At 44.3% G+C, this 18,529-nt stretch overlaps 1 protein-coding gene across 1 annotated transcript in view; it reads left to right on the forward strand.

Annotated features, from left to right (window-relative positions):
- Positions 1–15,560, forward strand: part of MED29 (mediator complex subunit 29) — a 25,216-nt gene extending 9,656 nt beyond the window's left edge. The window contains exons 4-5 of the mRNA XM_018576895.1: positions 8,390–8,474; positions 15,202–15,560. Of these exons, the coding sequence (XP_018432397.1) occupies positions 8,390–8,474; positions 15,202–15,432 (316 nt within the window). The 3' untranslated portion in view covers positions 15,433–15,560. The remainder of the gene's footprint in view (positions 1–8,389; positions 8,475–15,201) is intronic.
- The last annotated feature ends 2,969 nt before the right edge of the window (positions 15,561–18,529 follow it).

The raw sequence follows: 18,529 nt of genomic DNA on the forward strand, positions 1-18,529 counted from the left end.
CTGTACAAAGCAATGACGGTGGCCATTCACATGTAATCAGACATGCTGCAATTACCTGCAGACGCCCCTGGACGCCAACTGGGTCACCTGCAGGTAGTCGCAGTATGTGCAATTACATCTTACATGTGAACAACTGTGGGCAGGAAGTGTTGTACAAAGCAATGACGGTGGCCGTTCACATGTAATCAGACATGCAGCAATTACCTGCAGACGATCGCCCCTGGACGCCAATTGGATCATCTGCAGGTAGTCACAGTATGTGCAATTACATGCGAACGGCTGCTGTCGGCTCTCATTGCTTTTGTATAGTGGGGCTGTTTACAGGAGTCTCGCCCAATTGATCCCAATTGGAAGTGTGAATGGGTCCTTTGTTCAATTACAGAAATGCATTGTCTTGCAGATAGGTAGATGGGTTGGTAGGTGGATTCATTGATATTAGTCAGTTTTTCTATAAATAAAAGCCTTTGTGTACTGTAGGAACTCATTTGTGAAAGGTTCACCAAACACCACTTTGTGTCTGAGCTCTGGAACTCAGACATTGCGTATCAGCTCTGCAGGTCATCGAGTTAAGTTTGGCCAAGCGGTTTACTCAACCATATTTAACTAAGACACGTCACTGCTTGACCCCAATGTTGTGGTCATTGGTGTTTAATAATTCACAGTTTCTGGTCTTTCAGTTAAATTGTATCTAAAGCCAGAACATTTTTCTTTACAGTTCTGGATAGAGTAGGGCGAAGGCTTTTATTGATGTCTGTACCCCTGCTTGGAAGATTCACCCCATTTGAACTGGTGACAAAGGTGATTGTAGCCATTTTAGGCATCCGAGTCTAAAATGTCATAGATGTTAAGGGGAGCCAGCCCCCCTTTCACATCAGAGTTCCCCTTTACATCAGGTGCCCCCTTCACGTCATTTCCCCCTTGATATCACGGTCCAAAAAGACACACTAGTGTGCCGCGGCACCCTGATTGAGAGGCTGGTGTAGACTGCTAAATGCTTGTTCTAAGGGCCGGTTCACACCATAAAGAGTATGTTCTAGAGCATTGGGCCTATGGAACGCAACCCGACCGGCTCACTTGTGTTGGGGCGGTGCAATGAAGTCAATGGCACTGCAGCCGCACACCCCCCGCACGCAGTGCGATCGCCAGCACCCGAACACGTGGCACATTAGTGCCTGCGTTCTGTTCCAGCGCGATCTGCAAAAATGCTGAACGTTCTGGAACGCACTCTTTATGGTGTGAACCGACCCTAAAACAATAACTGTTAGTGCCAATAAGGCCTCATGTTCATTGGGGCGTATTTCCCTTCCCTGGACGCCTGCGTACAGCCATCCATAGACTTCAGTGGCTAGTATACATGTGTATACATGTGTACAAGCGTATGCCCTGAACACAGGCTGTCTGCGTTCACGTCATACATTCGTGCACATGTGATATTTGACAGAAGTACCAGTGTATTCCCACCATACAGCCATTTATGTCTATAGGTGGCTGTACAAGGCACCTGTGGCTTCCAGGGTGAGGAAATCTGCCCAACGTTTACATGGACGACCCTCATGTGCATGAGACCTAACAAATATCATGGCTAGTACACGGCTGTGCTGGTGACAAGGAAACCGGCTGTGCTGGTGACAAGGAAACCGGCTGTGCTGGTGACAACGGGAAATCCAACATTTTACAGACATCCCTGTGCAGACACTTGTTCTGGTCTCCTCCTCAATGTCCTCTCCCTTTCTGGACACGCAAAGTTAAATAAGAACTTCGGGGAGAAATTATTCTTAATCCTTAAAGTGGAGCTATGCCCACGCTGCAAGGGTTAAGTGCTCGTTTTGGTCTAGGGTGTAAAATAGTTATATTCGCCTGAACTTCAGAGCCAGCCAGGTCTAAAGGTGCCCATACACTGTGCGATTTATTGCGGGAAATCCCGCGATCGTACGATAATCGCAAAGTGTATGGCAGGCGTGCAACCGTTTTTACTGTACGGTCGCACGTCTTTTGTCTAAGGAGCATGTTCGAACATCAGCCGACAATCGTAAGGTTTGTGGCATGCTCAGGAGGCAAATGCCGAACGGGCCGGTGTGCGCACGCGCACACTGCCCGTTCAGCATTGCGGTCATCGGAAGCCCGCCCCTCAGCGGGGCGGGCTTGGGATCGCAAGTACGATCTGCCTGTCCCAAGATGGGCAGATTGTACGTTTTTTTTTTAATTGCCTTACAACCATCGCAAGACTAAGGTCTTGCGATGGTTGTAAAGTGTAAGGCCACCTTTTGACTGGCCCTTTCAGGCTTTCTCCGCCACTGCTCCAGCGGTCTAGGGATCCTTGAGTCATCACGTCCTGCATTTGTATAGGACGTGAGGACACGGAGGGACATTCCATCACTGCAGCAGAGAAGGCGACAGGCTGGAGGGAGCTGTCTAGGAGCCAGCAGGCTCTGAGGTTCGGGTGAGTATAATTTTATTTTACACCCTAGACAAAAAGCGAGCACATAACCCTTACAGTGCGGGGATAGATCCACTGCAAGGGCTAAGAGTAATTTGTCCCCGGAGTAGTTCTGCAAAACACACACAGGTTTTACCCCCTTTTCCATCAAAAACTTGGTGTTGAATTCAAGGTGTCTATAAGCTGAAATGAGAAGGTCCAGTGGCTTTTCATTTTCATCATGTGACCAGAATATGGCAGGTTTGGTCACATGACCCACAACTACATTGTGGGTACAGAGGTCTGCAGGGCCTTTTATTGTGCGGTGTTGCTTCAGATCATGTGACCTGGTACCAGAGTGCTGTGGGCTTCAAACAGGTGACAGATGAGATCCCCTGCTTCTTCTTCCTGCCCCCTGAGTAGAAGAATACCAGGCAGGTCTGATGGACTGAAAACAATGAAGCCTCTATGAGGCTGAGATTTTATCTCTTCAGTTGTCTTATCAAGAAAGCGGAGTGGTTGGAGTTGAAATATTGAGCCATTGAAAGAAAAATTGGGAACAGAACATCTATGAATTCCTTTACAGTAAACACGGCAATTGTGATCGAGAATACATGCTCGCCAAAAATATGCTTTTTATTCTACCTTATTAAATGGGAATTACTGTGTATTTTTAGTAAGCACTTCTTTTCAGTTATTGCAGTGTTTACTGTAAGGTAACATTCATTGTGACATTTTCAGCATTGTGAAAGTTTTAAACACTTTCACTTCCGTGTTATTGTATTAAACATAGAGATTTGTAGAGTCAACACCCCCTAGGCAGTGCGTTGTTTTCAGTGAGTCTGCTGATTTGATAGAAGTGTATTGTAAGAAAAAGCAGAGCAGGAAGTAGAACTGTGTATATCATAAGTAATATGGCTTCCTGTGTGTGTATAGGTGGGCTGGGGAAATTAATGATTAATTCCTCGATTTTTAATCGTTAAACTTTTGGATCGATTAAAATTATTTTGATGGAAAATGAAAGGACTCACCTCTCCGCCGGCTTTCGGGAGTCCCATCGGAGATCCGGTGACGTCGATGTCCGTGACGTCACCGGACTCCTCCCCCCCCCCCTTTCCTTCGTTAGCCGACAGAGCCACGTGGGCCGGTGAGTTTGCCCAAGAAGCACCAAGCTTTGAAATTTACTGATATTATGTTGCAATCGGGTCCTTACATGAAATGGAATGGACAGGTGCTGTTACTCCAAATATTAAGCTAATACTTATGTTTAAATCGCCCTTAGGCCTTGTTCACACCAAGCGCGGAGCAGGTGCAGAGCAGTTGCAGACCGGATCAAAACTGCGTCCAATGTATTCCAATGGTATTTTTTGCTCCAGTTCACATCGCAGCATGCAGTTCCAGAGCAGGTGAAAAAACTGCGGCAGGCCCCATTTTACCTGCTCTGGATCTGCAAACGCATCAAAAATGCATGCAAATGCAGAGAGAGAGAGACTGACTCTCTCACATCTCACCGTGTTTCCCTTGAAAATAAGACACTGTCTTTATATTTTTTTGCCTCAAAAAAAACACACTAGGTCTTATTTTCGGGGTAGGTCTTATTTTATTTTTTTAATGTACAACAATCCACACTTATTAATGTACAAAAATATGGTGATCAGGGGTGCCGTACCTTTCCAAGAGCAATTTGCTAACCAATCGCTGGCCAGAATGAACGAAGCGCACTTTCACTATGGATTCCTCACAGGCGGAGTGCAGTTGGCATCACTCCGCCTGTGACAGGAGCCGGCGCTATAGAGGAGGCATCTGCTTATGCGGCTCTGCTCCCTCCGCTGCCGACTCGCTTCCTCTAGCGCTGACTTCTCTCCCACGGCTCTTCAAGTTCCTTCTTATGCCACCACCGGCCCTGGGAATGGTCACAACTAGGTCTTATATTCGGGGTAGGTCTTATATTTTAGCAATTCCCCATTATAGTACTAGGTCTTATTTTTTGGGTAGGTCTTATTTTTGGGGAACAGGCTATATATTATGCTTTGGCTATTTCTCTCCTGACCAGTTTACTTTTAGACGGGGCTGGACAAATCCCAGGAGCCAGGTAGCCAATGCTCCTTAAAAATTACAGCTGGCGCCCAACGTTTCAGGTTTTCGGTAGGTTGTCAGTGGAGCTGGCTCCTTGATTCCATATTTGTCCACCCTGTTTAAGACCACTTGTTTTGTTGATTGTTAACTGTTGGTGTCTAAATAAAGCTGGCCTCACGGGAGGTTGGATGGTTAACTGGCTGTTGAGCTTTGACTTTCCTAGGACCTGACCTGTGTACTCTGACACTGTTTGCACACAATGTGCGTTCTCTCAGTCCAGAGTGAGGCAATATTTATACATGGTTTTTGTTTACTTTATCCTCAATGTGCTTCTTTTAGTTCTCAGCAGAAGCAAAGATTTCTGTAGTTGAATCTGCTAAAGTTTGCCCTGAACAGATTTCAGGCCATTTGAGTCCATATGTGTCCGGTGGACCGTTAATTCATCTATGAGTGATTCTGTTCTGTTACTTTTACAAAAAGGAATGTATCCATCACCCTTCAGGTGACCACATAGAATCAGTTTTGGTGGAATGGGCTTGGGACCCTGCTGGGATGGAATGGGCTTGGGACCCTGCTGGGGTGGAATGGGCTTGGGACTTTGCTGGGGTAGAATCGGCTTGGGTCCCATCTACACAATGACGGCATACACAAATGCATGACTGTTAATGCATGTAAAAACGCACATGGAAAGGTGTAAATCTTCCTCAGGTCAGTGATTCCTAGGTAGTGAGCAAGGATAAGGTTGATTGACCCAAAGCCTGCACCTTTAAAGCGGCGGCTCTCATATTTACACTCTCGTGGGCATTTTAAGGCTTAAAAAATCGTTGCAATGCAACCTAACAGTCTAATGTTTAGAATGGAGGTTGCATGTCACGTGAGCGTCGTTCTAACAGCATTGCAGCCCCATTCAAATTAGATTTTGGATAGTGTAGTGAATAGTTAAACTTTCCTTCACGTTCTTATTTTGTTCTTACCCTATTGAGGAACTTCTTCACATCCTGACCCTGTGACACCTGTACAAGAAATTGAGGAAAGAAAGGCACAGACAATAATACAAAATATAAAAATAAAACATGGATTGAGGGTTTAATTTTTGTCTCAATTGTGCAAATTTCTTTTACTATGTGCTTTACATTTACAAGGTTCTTGCACTTGTTGTTTGGATAAGACATGGGACTTTATTAGCTGATTTCCCCTTTTTATGGAGGACTTTACTACACACCATTTCTGTTTTATACCGCATGACCACATTGTACTTCTTCTAATAAAAGCTTTGGTCTTTTCTTGGGAAAACAAAAGTGTTGTCCATGTGTTCTTTTACCACAACCTTTTTCTAGATCATCGGAACTTTAGGTCCTTACCAAGGCTGATGATCCTAAGCATTTACTATCTGAAGAGTATGGGGGGGGGGCTGGGGTTATAAAGAGAGAATCAGTTTCTACATAATTTCGCTGTGCTTATTATTATTGGCATGACATTGGGACATAGACATTAGACATGGACTGAACACTAGCTTCTCTTCCAACACCCTCACGTTCTATTGAGGAAAATGTAATTGGTTATCTGTCTTTCAGCATCCCTTTGTTTCATGGAACAGGGTTTTGCTTTTTAAAGTGACACTAAACTCCAGGGCGTTAAATCCTACAAATGCATTCAAGCACCTAAAAGGAGAACTTTGAGGTGAGTGATTTTCACTCATCCTCATAGTTGGAGCCGACGTGTGACAATGAAACTGTCACACTCTATAGATCAGGAAGTGAGCGAACACATACAGACGCTCGCTCACTTTCCGATCATCTCCCTGCAGAGAGCGGTGACTGACGGTCACAGCTCCCCGAAGGGATTCCTCCCCGAACCTCCAGCGTTGATGGTGGAACGGTCGGGGAAGTGGGCGGGTACAGCTGGCTCTGCCTCTGGATAGGCAGAGCCCCCTGTCAATCGGCCAGCTGGGTGGATCTTGGCAGTATTGTCTGGATCGGTCCCGGCTGCAGCAATCTCGGTATATAGCAAGCTATATACTGAGCTTTGGGTCACGGGAGGACATTAGAATATGTCCTCCCGTGACTCTTAAGAGAACTATGGGATAAAAAGGTTACCTCATAGTTCTCGTTTAACTGCAAACAAAAATGTATGTTATTTGTGTATCACTCGGCTGTAGATCCTCCAATCATCTCTGAATAGGTGCCAACGCTATCCTTCCTTCTGGAGGGTGGCTACTTTTGTTCCCCATGGTCCCTGTGTGTGTTGTAAAGTAGTCACCGCTGCAAGCTCACTCCCGTGATAAGACTACAATCTCTTGCTTAGTTTACTTACTTGAATCAAGATTGTAGTCCATCATGGGAGCGTTCTTGGAGCGGTGATTACTTTACAACACACACAGGGACCATGGGGAATAAAAGTAGTCACTCTCCAGAAGGAAGGACAGTGTCAGCACCAATTCAGAGATGATTTGAGGATCTACAGCCAAGTGATACACAAATAAGGTCCAGTATTGATAATTAAGGTGCTTGAATGCTTTTTTTTTTTTTTTATGATTTAACTCCCTAGTTTGGTGTCACTTTACCTAGAGGAGAACTCATTAAAGTGACCCTGTCATTAAAAAAAAAATGGATTGGCTGTTGCCTGTATTAGTAGAGCCCTTTATCCATTTGTGGCTCATGTCTCCTACTGCCCCTCTGTTCCTTTGCTGCAGCTTCTAGCAGTCTTCATCATTCTACACTTCCCAGGGATTCAGATGTCTCTAAATGTCCTCTGCATCCTCCATGGTCAGTTTACAGAAAATACAATTGGCTAGCCAGCAGGTAAGAGTATTTAGGAACTAGAGACTTAAAGTTTCTTCTACCAGAAAACTCTACCTTCCAAATTGAATTCTGCTTCAAAGCACCCTGAATTCTAGATATAGACCTATTTATAACCAGAATGGACCAGACTTGGGGGTAGAAACTAAGTGCTTCCAACTGTCGGAACCATTCACCGCTTACAGAGTTTCCAACTTGCAGCCCAGCCAGTCCTGCCAAGGAAAGGAGACATATACAACACTCTAGTCCATTGGTCAAGCTTCTTGAGAGCCAATGCTAGATCCTGGTTCCGCCCAGAATACGATGTCTGCCTGCTGTACTCACAAAGATGTCTGCCTGCTATGGATAGAGTTCAACATCACTAGAGACTTTGAGTCTAAGCAGATAGTAACGTTCTGTTTCTTGTATTGGATGTATAATGATTTTTTTTATTTATTTGATTAGCAGGAATATATTTATGAACTGTAATGTGCTTTTGAGTTTCACTGGAAAGAGTAGAATGTAAATGTTCTCAGAGTTATATAACGATGAACTTTATGGGATTCTTGTAATAGTGATTGGGTGCACAGTCAATGTTCTATTATGCAGTGATGTTGTAATCATTTGGCTGGAAATGTGTCATTTTTCTGTGAACTGAATATGTAGACAAATTGTACATCCTGTGTCCTGATGCGACACTGGTCTTGATTGCGATTATATGATCATGTTGAGAGACTAGTTATGTATTAAGGATAGTTTAATGCAGAATCATGTTTGCATTGATACATTCATAATGTATTGTGTTTTTTGCAGATGTGCTACGTGCACCCTATCTGTTCTTTCTGTCTCACACAGGAGGAGTGCTGTGTGTATGCTCTGTGCTTCCCTCCTGTCTCTTCTCTCGCGGGAGGAGTGCTGTGTGTATGCTCTGTGCTCCCCTCCTGTCTCTTCTCTCGCAGGAGGAGTGCTGTGTGTATGCTCTGTGCTAAACGTTCTTACCGCAAATCGCGGTGGTAAAACGCGCGACAGACGCGCATATGCAATACGCCTAGGTGTGAACGAGACCGAAGAGTGTTGTGTGTATGCTCTGTGTGCTCACCTTCTCTTCTGTCTCAAACAGGAAAATTGCGGATGTCCCAGTTATGAGGTTTGATAAGAGCCTGGAGGAATTCTATGCCCTGTGTGACCAGCTGGAGCTCTGTTTGGTGAGTGTCCCCACACTTTTATAATGACAGAATGCTAGTAGATGGTTTTTAGTATGCAAGCTGAAGAAGGAAAGTAGCATTTCCATGAAGGAATCAACAATGGCAGCCTACATATTTCTATCAGCACACAAGTCCTTGAGGGCAAACCTGTTTCTTGAATAAAGTTATCCAAGGAACAGGAGAAGCTACAATCATACAAAGATGCATAGATTTCATTCTGGGCTGGGAGTTTATTGTGAGCCCAGAGCGGACAGGATGCAATAGGAAACCTAATCCAAGTGACTGGCGTACTTTTATATTGGACGCTTTCCAACACCACTCTTCCTCCACCCACTCTTCCCCAGCGCCTCTTCGGTCTACAGTGTGCTCTGGTAGTGATCACGGCCTTCCAATGAAAATGACATCATTCATGGCCAACCCAGGATCCTATCTCAGGCACGCTTCTAGGTCACAACCCTACATTCAGCTAATTCCACAGAAAAGACTGTCAGCTTTATGTGCTTCCTGACCTGTTGGCTTTCAGTCACTTGGAAATATGTTTTAGTTCCTAGCACAGGATTTGTCTAGTGACCGGGAGCCACGCAGCCTTTCCACAGAAACTTGAATTCCGAGCAATCGGCATTATATAAGCGACTGTCACTAACAGCAATTCATACGTTCTTTGCACGCAGTGCTGCTTCGGAAGTGGTCATGCATAGAGCTGCAGCTAACGATTATTTTCAAAATCGATTAGTTACCCGATTATTAAGTTCGATTAATCGAATAAAAAAATTTAAAAATAAAATACATTTTAAAAAATGGCTCCAGTGAACATGCAACCTTTTTCAGGATTTCAGGATTCTGTAACACTTTAAATTTTTTCTTTTCAAGCAAACAGTGTAATTCTACTTTTATCATTTTCTTGCATTCTGCTGTACAGCAGAGCTTAGACCATGAGAGGGGAAAGGACCACAAGTTGGTATTTGTGCTCATGTGCTAGTAAGGAGCATGCCAATAGGAGGAAAAGCAGAGTGACGGATGAAGTTAAGTGTTTTGTTGGGGGAGGGACAAGACTTGTAAGTGTTGCTTACAAGAGAAAAATCAAGTCTCCCGCCCTGCCGGAGAAGGCTGTGCTGTGTAGCATTGCTGGGTAAGTATCGGATGTGAAGGAACTGACGTCTAAATCCCTTGGCTGTTAAAACGGCTCCCATATACATCATGTACTTAAAGGGTTATTAAACCCTCGCATGTTTTTGCTAGAAAGCAGTAGATATATGCAAAATGATTAAAAACAAAAACTTTTTCAAGGGTTAATACTTACCTATGTCTCCACCGCGCGCTCCCGTCCGAACATCTGAAAATTTCTCGCAATTCAGATGTTTGGCCGGGAGACGAGGTGAGTCTATCTTTACAGAGCAACTTCACCCGGCTATGGAAATACAAGTCAGCAGCTACATGTACTATAGCCACTGACACCTACAATTAGAGGTGCACTGAAATGGAAATTTCAAAACCGAAATAAAAAAAATTGTCAAGCTGAAACCCGAAAACTTTTTTTTTTTTCTTTCATTTCGGTGCACCTCCTATATTTTTGTGTAAGATGTAATAAAGCTGTAATCTTCACCTACTTCTGTGCTATATCTTGCCTTTCTGATAGCATAAAAGCCCTCATCGTTGCTGCATTATTATACTGACATATAAAAATCCCAAAACATACCAGCCCATGAAGTCCTGCGCTGTCGATTTCTTCGCTGGTCTTCTGCTCTTCCATTCCGCCATCTTGCGTTCGGGAGCCAACTGGCACTTACTGGTCACTTACACCCGGCCCCCTTACTGCACATGTGTGAGATTATGAACTGCAAGGAGACAAGCCTCCTAGGATGTGTAATGTGTATCCCAAGACTGCAGGCGGGAAGATCACTTGATACGTTCAGCGTCCGCTTACAGCTTTATTTCTGAATTCTGTCACATAGTCAAAAGTAGCACTTAATCAGTTGACCTGGTCGAGCGCTTACATGTTCGGAGCAATAAAAGAAGTTGCAAATGCAGTGATCTGTTCATTGCAAATCTATGCAAAAATCTTTCAGATGGGTTTCCTGATATAAAGGCACAGAGGTGGCGAATTCAAAGAAAAGCTTGGTGAATCTTTCATTATAACTCGGCTGTATTTGTGCTGGATTCATGCCAGATTCACTCTGCACCTGCCTTTCTAATCTCCCCCTAGGGTAGAGAACATATTTTTTTTGGGCAGTTCATGTGCAGCTGACTGTGACTGTCTGGAAGTTCTGGGAGGGCCTGTATTACAAGGGGCCCAGTGATTCTTTAAATGGAGTACAGTCATGCAGTGAGATGGGTCGAAACAGACACTGAGCACAGGAACATATTGGTTAGAACAAAGTTAACACTGGGGTCCTCCATTCAATTCCCAGCCAGGACATGGAGCTTGCATGTTCTCCCTGTGCTTGGGCAGGTTTCCTTCAGGTATTCCATAGACATACTGGTAGGTTAATTGACTCCTGAAATAAATAATTGGCCCTAGTAAAAATATTCTACTGAGTGTGCCCACGATGGCTACCTTACCTCCAATCTACCCCATTATTTAATCTTATGTACGGTTATTTCCACATTGTTGTGTGGCTTCAGTGCAAAATATGGAAACTGCATACCATGCCGAGTAGGACTTATAGAGCAGCGAGACTGTACGACCTCTGAGGTTATGCTGGTGTGGACCAAGAGGAACCAACAATCGATTCTAAACCCAGTCAGTAAAATGCAACATTCTAATGTCCATTTTAAAAAGTTTTTTTTAGGCTTTTAGATTTGTAGCTTTTACTAAGGCTCACATGAGTCTCACTATTGCCTGCAGATGATTGCACCAGGACACAGTCTGTATCCAGGTACGGTCGTCTGCCGGAAATCGCAGCATGTGCAATTACATGTGAATGGCTGCAGGCAGTGCTAGCTGTCATTGTACGGTACAGCACCTCCTGTACACAGCTGATAGTATGAGGCTCATATGATCACCCACATTCACAAGTGTGAATGGGGCCTCAAAAAATACCTGGTGGTCCTGCAATTAAGGTCATTGTTCAGCCACTTGTTATGATGTGACAACTTTCTCCCATATGTGCTTCTGTGTTGTCCCCTTTTTACATGCTTCCCTGATGGAGACTACAAGCATATGACACAACATACATGGTGCAGGCATTGTCCTCCTTTCTCTCGATCAGGAAGCCAATCCAGTGGATTTGTGAGTGAATGCATGTAGACAGAAAGTGGATATAAAAGGCTGAAGGAGATCAGCTGTACTCGGATGCTAAAATGATGAAAAAATGGGAAAAGCAGTGGATGTAAAATGACCGTTTATGATGCACAGTGGTTTAACAAACTAAATTGTCATCCAATTTGGGCTTGGGTCTCCTATCTATAATCAGCCATAACGTTATGGCCACTGAGAGGTGAAGTGATTAGCACTGATTATCTGGTTACAATGGCACCTGGAAGTGGTTGGGATATATAATGCAGCAAGTGAACATTTTGTTCCTGAAGTTGGAAGCAGAAAGAATGGGCAAGCGTAAGGAGTGACTGACAAGAGCCAAATTGTGATGTCTAGATGACTGGGTCAGAGCAACTCCAGAACTGCAGCTTTTGTGGGATGTTCCCAGTCTGCAGTGGGCAGGATCTACCAAAAGTGATCCAAGAAAGGAAAACCAGTGAACCGGAGACAAGGTCATGGGCAGCCAAGCCTCATTGATGCTTGTGGGGAGCGAAGCTTGGCTCGTGTATTCCAGGCCAATAGAAAAGCTACTGTAGTGCAAATTGCTGAAAAAGTTAATGCTGCTTCCGATAGAAAAAGGTGTCTTGAGCACACAGAGCATCAGTTTGTTGCATATGGGGCTGCATAGCCGCAGAAAGGTCGGGGTGCCCATGCTGGCCAATGTCCACCAGTAAAAGCACCTTCAATGGGCTTGTGAGAATCAGAACTGGACCACGGAGCAATAGAAGAAGGTGGCCTTATCTGATGAATCACATTTTCTTATACATTGTCTGTCTGTCGCTTGACTGGGGAAGAGATGGCAACAGGATGCACTATTGGAAGAAGCCAAGCCAGCGGAGGCAGTGTGAAGCTTTGGGAAATGTTCTGCATGGAAACTTTGGGTCCTGCCATTCATTTGGCTGTTATTTTCACACGTACCAGTTATCTATACATGTATGTGTCTGTCTCTCTCTATCTCATTTCTCTAACCAATAAAAAAAAAAAAAAATCAGTTATTGCCAGTTTTCGGATAGTGGGTAGAGTAATGGTGATTGCCTCCTACTCCCTGCAGAACTGCTGGTTTATAGTACAAGTGAGGCTTTACTATAGAGCCATAATATAGAGCCAATTAGCCAAATTCCTTACAGCAGCTTGTTAGGCTACAACAGTGCAGGATATGAAAACCAATGCAGGTGTTGGGGTAGGGCTTGAAGACCAACAATGCAGTACAGTAGTCAGGTAATTGTAAGTTGGGCCAATAGAAACCACAATATAATATTGGGTAGTACAGCGGTGCCTTTGAACAGAACATGTGTACTTCTTGGTCTACGTCACTGTAAAATCATGGTTACGCAAGTCAGGTGATAACCTGGGGCCATCTGCACATAAAGTGGTCTCCAAGAAGTCTGTTCCAAAAAGCATAATTTTTTAGAATTCACAGCAGATGAAAGGAAAGTCAGAACGGTGTACGTAAAGTATTATGTTCATTGCTGGCTCACAGTCTGCCTACGTCTGACCGCTTTCCGTTTCCTCAAACACACATAGTCGGGTCCACCTGAATGTGTTCCAGGGACGTTGGCAGGGAATGTTTGGAATGGGGATGTATGGACTGGGAGGCAGTGATGTTTCTACATGTTTATCGCATCACTTTTCTCTCTCCCAGTAAATCTTCATACAGCTGGATTTAATGTTCTGTGCAAGGCTGAGCCGGATATGTGGGACATACTTGACATTTTTTGGTGGGGGTTGCGGGAGAGTACACAAGCACACTAAAGTTTGCAGTGCAGGCAGAGATTGGGCCTTCCGACGTAATGTTGGTTGGACTGTTTTACATGGAAAATTAGGTTTAAATACTTTGCAATTTTCACTCCTGGAGTCATACTCACTGAGTATGACTCCAGAGCCGGTAATTTAGCCAGGAGTCAGAAAGTGGCATATTTCATATGCGGATGTGGCTGCCTGTAGATTTGTGCATACACATTGGGACTGATTTTATAAACCTTCCGCCCAGCGTATAGCTGGGGTAATGCTGCTCACACAGCACTAACACCACTAGATTTGTAGAATGTCCTATGGACATCTCCATCTTTTGGCGCTAGGGCCATGTACACGGCATTAGTTTTAGATAGCGTCCCTATTCTCTCCATTTTCAGCTTTCGAAAATCAGCTTGATGGGTTTTCAGTGCCAGAAATGTCATCACGCAGATCCTACCACCTTTTCTTTTTTAGGGTATGGCATGTATACTAACATACTAAATGAATAGACCCTTCACCTCAACATAACAACCCTTTTAATTGAGCTCTAGAAATGAAGCCTTCACCTAAGTTTTAGCCTGAAACAACTACATGTTCAACTACCAATTCTTTTCCTCTAGCACTTGGCGGATGCAGGGCTTTTATGTAGCTGATATATAAAGGTTTCACCTAGCATATAGTTGGGCAAACACTGTTCACATTTTGCTACTGCCACAAGATAGTACCGAGGAGCATAGGAATTCCATGCAATTGGCATTTGGCCAGCTTAGTATAGCCCCCTTTTTTCTTTATCAGTGTTTACTATTTCAGATGGTTAATTTACACTTTGCATCAACCTAAATGTTATCTGCAGCATTCGTACCACGGCAGGCTACCTGGACTTTATTTGACTTCTTAAAGCAGCCCCCTCTTCCTGTAATACACATTGCACTGGGATCTCTGCTGCATCGACTTTGAGCAAAACCTTAGAGACAAACGCCAAAAATATAATGTTTGTTAGGCCCCGTTCACACTGAGCGATTTATCGCGCGGTAATTCCCGCGATTTTGCTCTCCAATGCTTGGCAATGGGGCAAAGGGTCCTGCTGTCGCGGGTCGTGCGTCGCTACAGCAGGACCCTTTTTGGAGCAGATTTTGCCGCGATTCAATGCTTTTCAATGCAAGCATTTGCGTGATAATTTGCACAATGGGGCCTTAATGTGGCAAATTTTCACCTTTTCTGAATCTGTCCAATCTAAAACCTATGATCCAATTTATATGGCCGTAAGGCCTTGCACAGTGTGGCCGTTCAGATCATTAAATCATTTGAGACCTGTATGATGACTGGATGTATTGGGAGATTGGATATTCCGTTATTCCCCTATAATGTAACCGTGGGTGGGAGACCGTCAGGTGGGAGAGTCAGTGCAGTGTGTGCATAGGCTGCCTTTGCAAATGACGATTTTGGTCAGGTTGACAGCCAGACAATTAAGTATACAGATAAGCGTTTCAACTCATCTCTGGCTTTGCTAATTTGCTTACTTAATGCTAGCCAATGATGAGGAAAGTATTGAAGCAAGAGAGTTGGCATAACAACTAGCATTTTCTAACGTCATCAATGGCGACCTCCCTTTTTTTTCTTCCCTTTTAATGACCTGTCTCGGTAATTGCTTTGTTTAGAAGGACCTCCGTCTACTGGCTGCAGTGATGTATTTGTGGAGGAGTTGTCTTTTTAATGTTCTCTCGCTTGTCTCCACAGCGCCTTGCCTACGAATGCCTCTCTCAGAGCTATGACAGCGCCAAGCACTCCCCCACTCTTGTGCCTACAGCCACCAAACCAGATGCCGTCCAGACAGAGAGCCTGCCTTATACCCAGTATCTGAGCATGATCAAGTCCCAGATTGCCTGCGCTAAAGACATTCACAATGCCCTGTTGGAATGTTCCAAAAAGATTATGGGTAAAACGCCCCCTACCCAGGGTGTTCTATGATCTGCCTGAGTTGCCCATCAGCCCACGGGTTCTCAAAACTTTGCTGCCACAAGACGGATGAACGAGGTGTATATCAGCATTAAATAGCAAAAGATCTTCAGCCTGGAGGTGTAGCCGATGACTCAAACCTTCAATGTCCTTGTCGCTGCACTTGTTCTGTGCTTGGCCTCGTATGGTTTGAAGTGGATGTACTTTTTGACTGCCCACTTTTGATTAGACATCTGGAGCGCTTCGGGGGACGGACTTGTAAGTCGTTGCTTTTTGAGTGGAACGATCATCTTTGTTAGAATGCAAATCTCTGGCTTTTGAGGTATTGCAAGTCCAGTCATGCCCCTCCATCCTCTGGCAGAGGTATTTAACCCATTTTCTATCCTGTGTATTTGATTCTTTAATTTAAGGAAATAAAAAAATTTGTGTGTTTTGATATCTGCCTCATCTGCAAGCGTATAACCAACTAATAGTATGTTGCAACAAGCATTAAGGTGTATCAACCCTTGGGAACCAATCCGAAAGCAAAATTAATTAGACTTCTCACAGAAAGAATAAGTAGGTCAATGATGTGTAAATGGGCTCCTAGCCTCAATGCCTTCTGGGTCAGAAATCAATGCAAATCAGGAGTTGTAGTTTCACTTGCTTGGGTTACTCAATGTATTAATGGAAGATTAATGGGACAGATAATAACTGGATGGCAGTCTGTTTCTCATTACCAGTGCTCTTATCCTTCTCGGAACACCTTCCCTACTCATGTGTTTTTGAAATAGAACTTCCCTGGCCATCTGCTTTCTTTTCCCCCCAGCTCACACGTGGCCCACTCTTCTTTCACTTCAACAGCAGGCTCAACCAAAGAGCTGCAATGTGGCACCAGACAGACCGCAAAACGAGACTATGCCAGGAGCACCCTTTTAGGTACGCCTGTACTATTACAAAAATTCTAGGGGTGAGGGGAGCCCAGATAAGGAGATAGTGTACGGATCCTAAGGCTGGGTTCACACCTAGGCGTATCGAATATGCACATGTGACGTGTGTTTTTACCGTGTTACTGCGTTTCCGAGGGCTACTTGGCTGTATCCTAATGGAAACGCGCGACAAAAATGCCCCAAAGAAGCTCCTGTACTTCTTTGGGCGTAGGGCGTTTTTGTAGCGCGTTTATACGGCCTGTCATACGCCCAGGTGTGAACCATACCCATAGGAAATAATGGGATTTCGGTGTTTGAGCGTTTTGCAGAGCTTTTCGAACGCACTACAAAACGCCCGGGTGTGAACCAGGCCTTAAAGTATACTGCAATCAAATAGGAACATTAAGGAGCCGATTCAAAAGCGGCGTTCTGGCTTTACTGTGGCAATACCACTGCTTTACAGAAATGTCCATTTATAAAGTGCAATAGGACTAAATAAAAGCTCTTTGGGGGGTGGGGGAACAAAATGCTGGGAGGAGAGGCGCCGGGCAATGTGACATATCAATGTCTAATTCTCCTGCAATCTCAGAGCTAAACAACTATCCGGGGAATCGCATTCTCTACACCAGGGGTAGCAAACCTCCGGCCCTCCAGCTGTGGTGAAACTACAAATCCCATGATGCATCTCTCTTCGGGAGTCGTGGCTGTGAGAATATTGCAATGCCTCATGGGATTTGTAGTTCCACCACAGCTGGAGGGCCGGAGTTTTGCTACCCCTGCTCTACACTGGACTGCATGTTGTCAATGGGCTAAAAAATGTGGGCCGCTGTGTGGATTTGCACTGTCGACTATAACGGAGAGTGGAATAGTGATATCTGCTCTCGGTTACAAATGAGCCCCTTAATGCTTAAACACATAGGTGGGAATTTATCAAAACCCTGGAGCACCTGTGTATGGCAACCAATCAGTTTCTCTCTTCAGTTCAGATAAGATTGGAAAATGAGAGAAAGATGCTGATTGGTTGCCATGCACAGCTTCTCCAGTGTTTGTCTGCTCCAGTTTTAATAAATTTCCCTTCATAGAGTATTTCTTGCGTACACTAGATCACCCTGCTGTGTAAAATGTTCCAGTTCCTAGTAACATGGCATTCTGAGACTCCATGTTACCAAGCCTTTTGAATTTGCAGAGAGCCTGACACATCTATTGGACACACCCGGAATGCAAACTGGTGACACATCCTTAATCTGCATGCTTACAAATGGAAGTATGCATGGCTCACGATCACCCCATTCTAGTAATACATAACTGATCTCAATAGATAGGCTTCTGGCCTACTGCCACTGCAGCCCTCTGGGAGATGTGGTGCTACAAGAGAACATCCCCCTGTTCAAGCTTGGCTTTAAGAGATTATGGAACAATTAAATAAAAATCAAAGTAAATCGAATGTTCTTTTTCATCTGGAACAAGCACGCAGATTGAGTTCTGACTTAATTTTTTCCCACTGTTTATAAATAGATGAAAAATTAAAGTTACCCCTCCAGTGTCTGTCCTATGATCACACTTTTACCACCACAGTTCAAGTCATTTCATCCAATTCAAGCCTTGCTGGAATCAATATTGAAGGAAATCTGTCATGAATGACAAGTAGGCTGCTATTGTTCTAAATGTGCCGCTCGCCTTCTCGTGATCATCCTTTGCTTTCCTTCTCACTGACTAAGAAAACAAGGATTGCAGGGCAGCTAGCATTTGTACAGGGAGGCTGTCATTGTCCATATGTATTGGTTTCATGACATATTTGCCTTTTTGAAGGTATACACACCTCTCAAATGCTGTTGGGCATCATATGTGGGGGGGGGGTTCTATGAAAATGAACCTGGAGTGACACTAAGGTTTAAAAGCTGCCACTGCAAGCACATCTGCTCCTTTTGGTGCCAGCACATCAACCCAGCTTGGTTATGGGCCAAGTATGTGTGTCTAGAAGTGCAAGGATATTCTGGTATGCCAATATCTACCAGCTTTACTGACCTGAGAACCTGCCCCTTCCCATACTCTACAGTGCTATTGGCCCATCACAAGGGACGCCTCACTGACCAGTAAAGAAAATCAGTCATTTTAAGGAATGCACATATGGTCATGCTTTACCCCAACCCGTTTCCTCCCTGTTGACTATAAAGTGTGATGGATGCTACAACTAATGATTA

Source organism: Nanorana parkeri, unplaced genomic scaffold, assembly GCF_000935625.1.
Source record: "Nanorana parkeri isolate BGI_ZX_2015 unplaced genomic scaffold, ASM93562v1 scaffold80, whole genome shotgun sequence".
In the NCBI taxonomy this organism is placed as follows: domain Eukaryota; kingdom Metazoa; phylum Chordata; class Amphibia; order Anura; family Dicroglossidae; genus Nanorana; species Nanorana parkeri.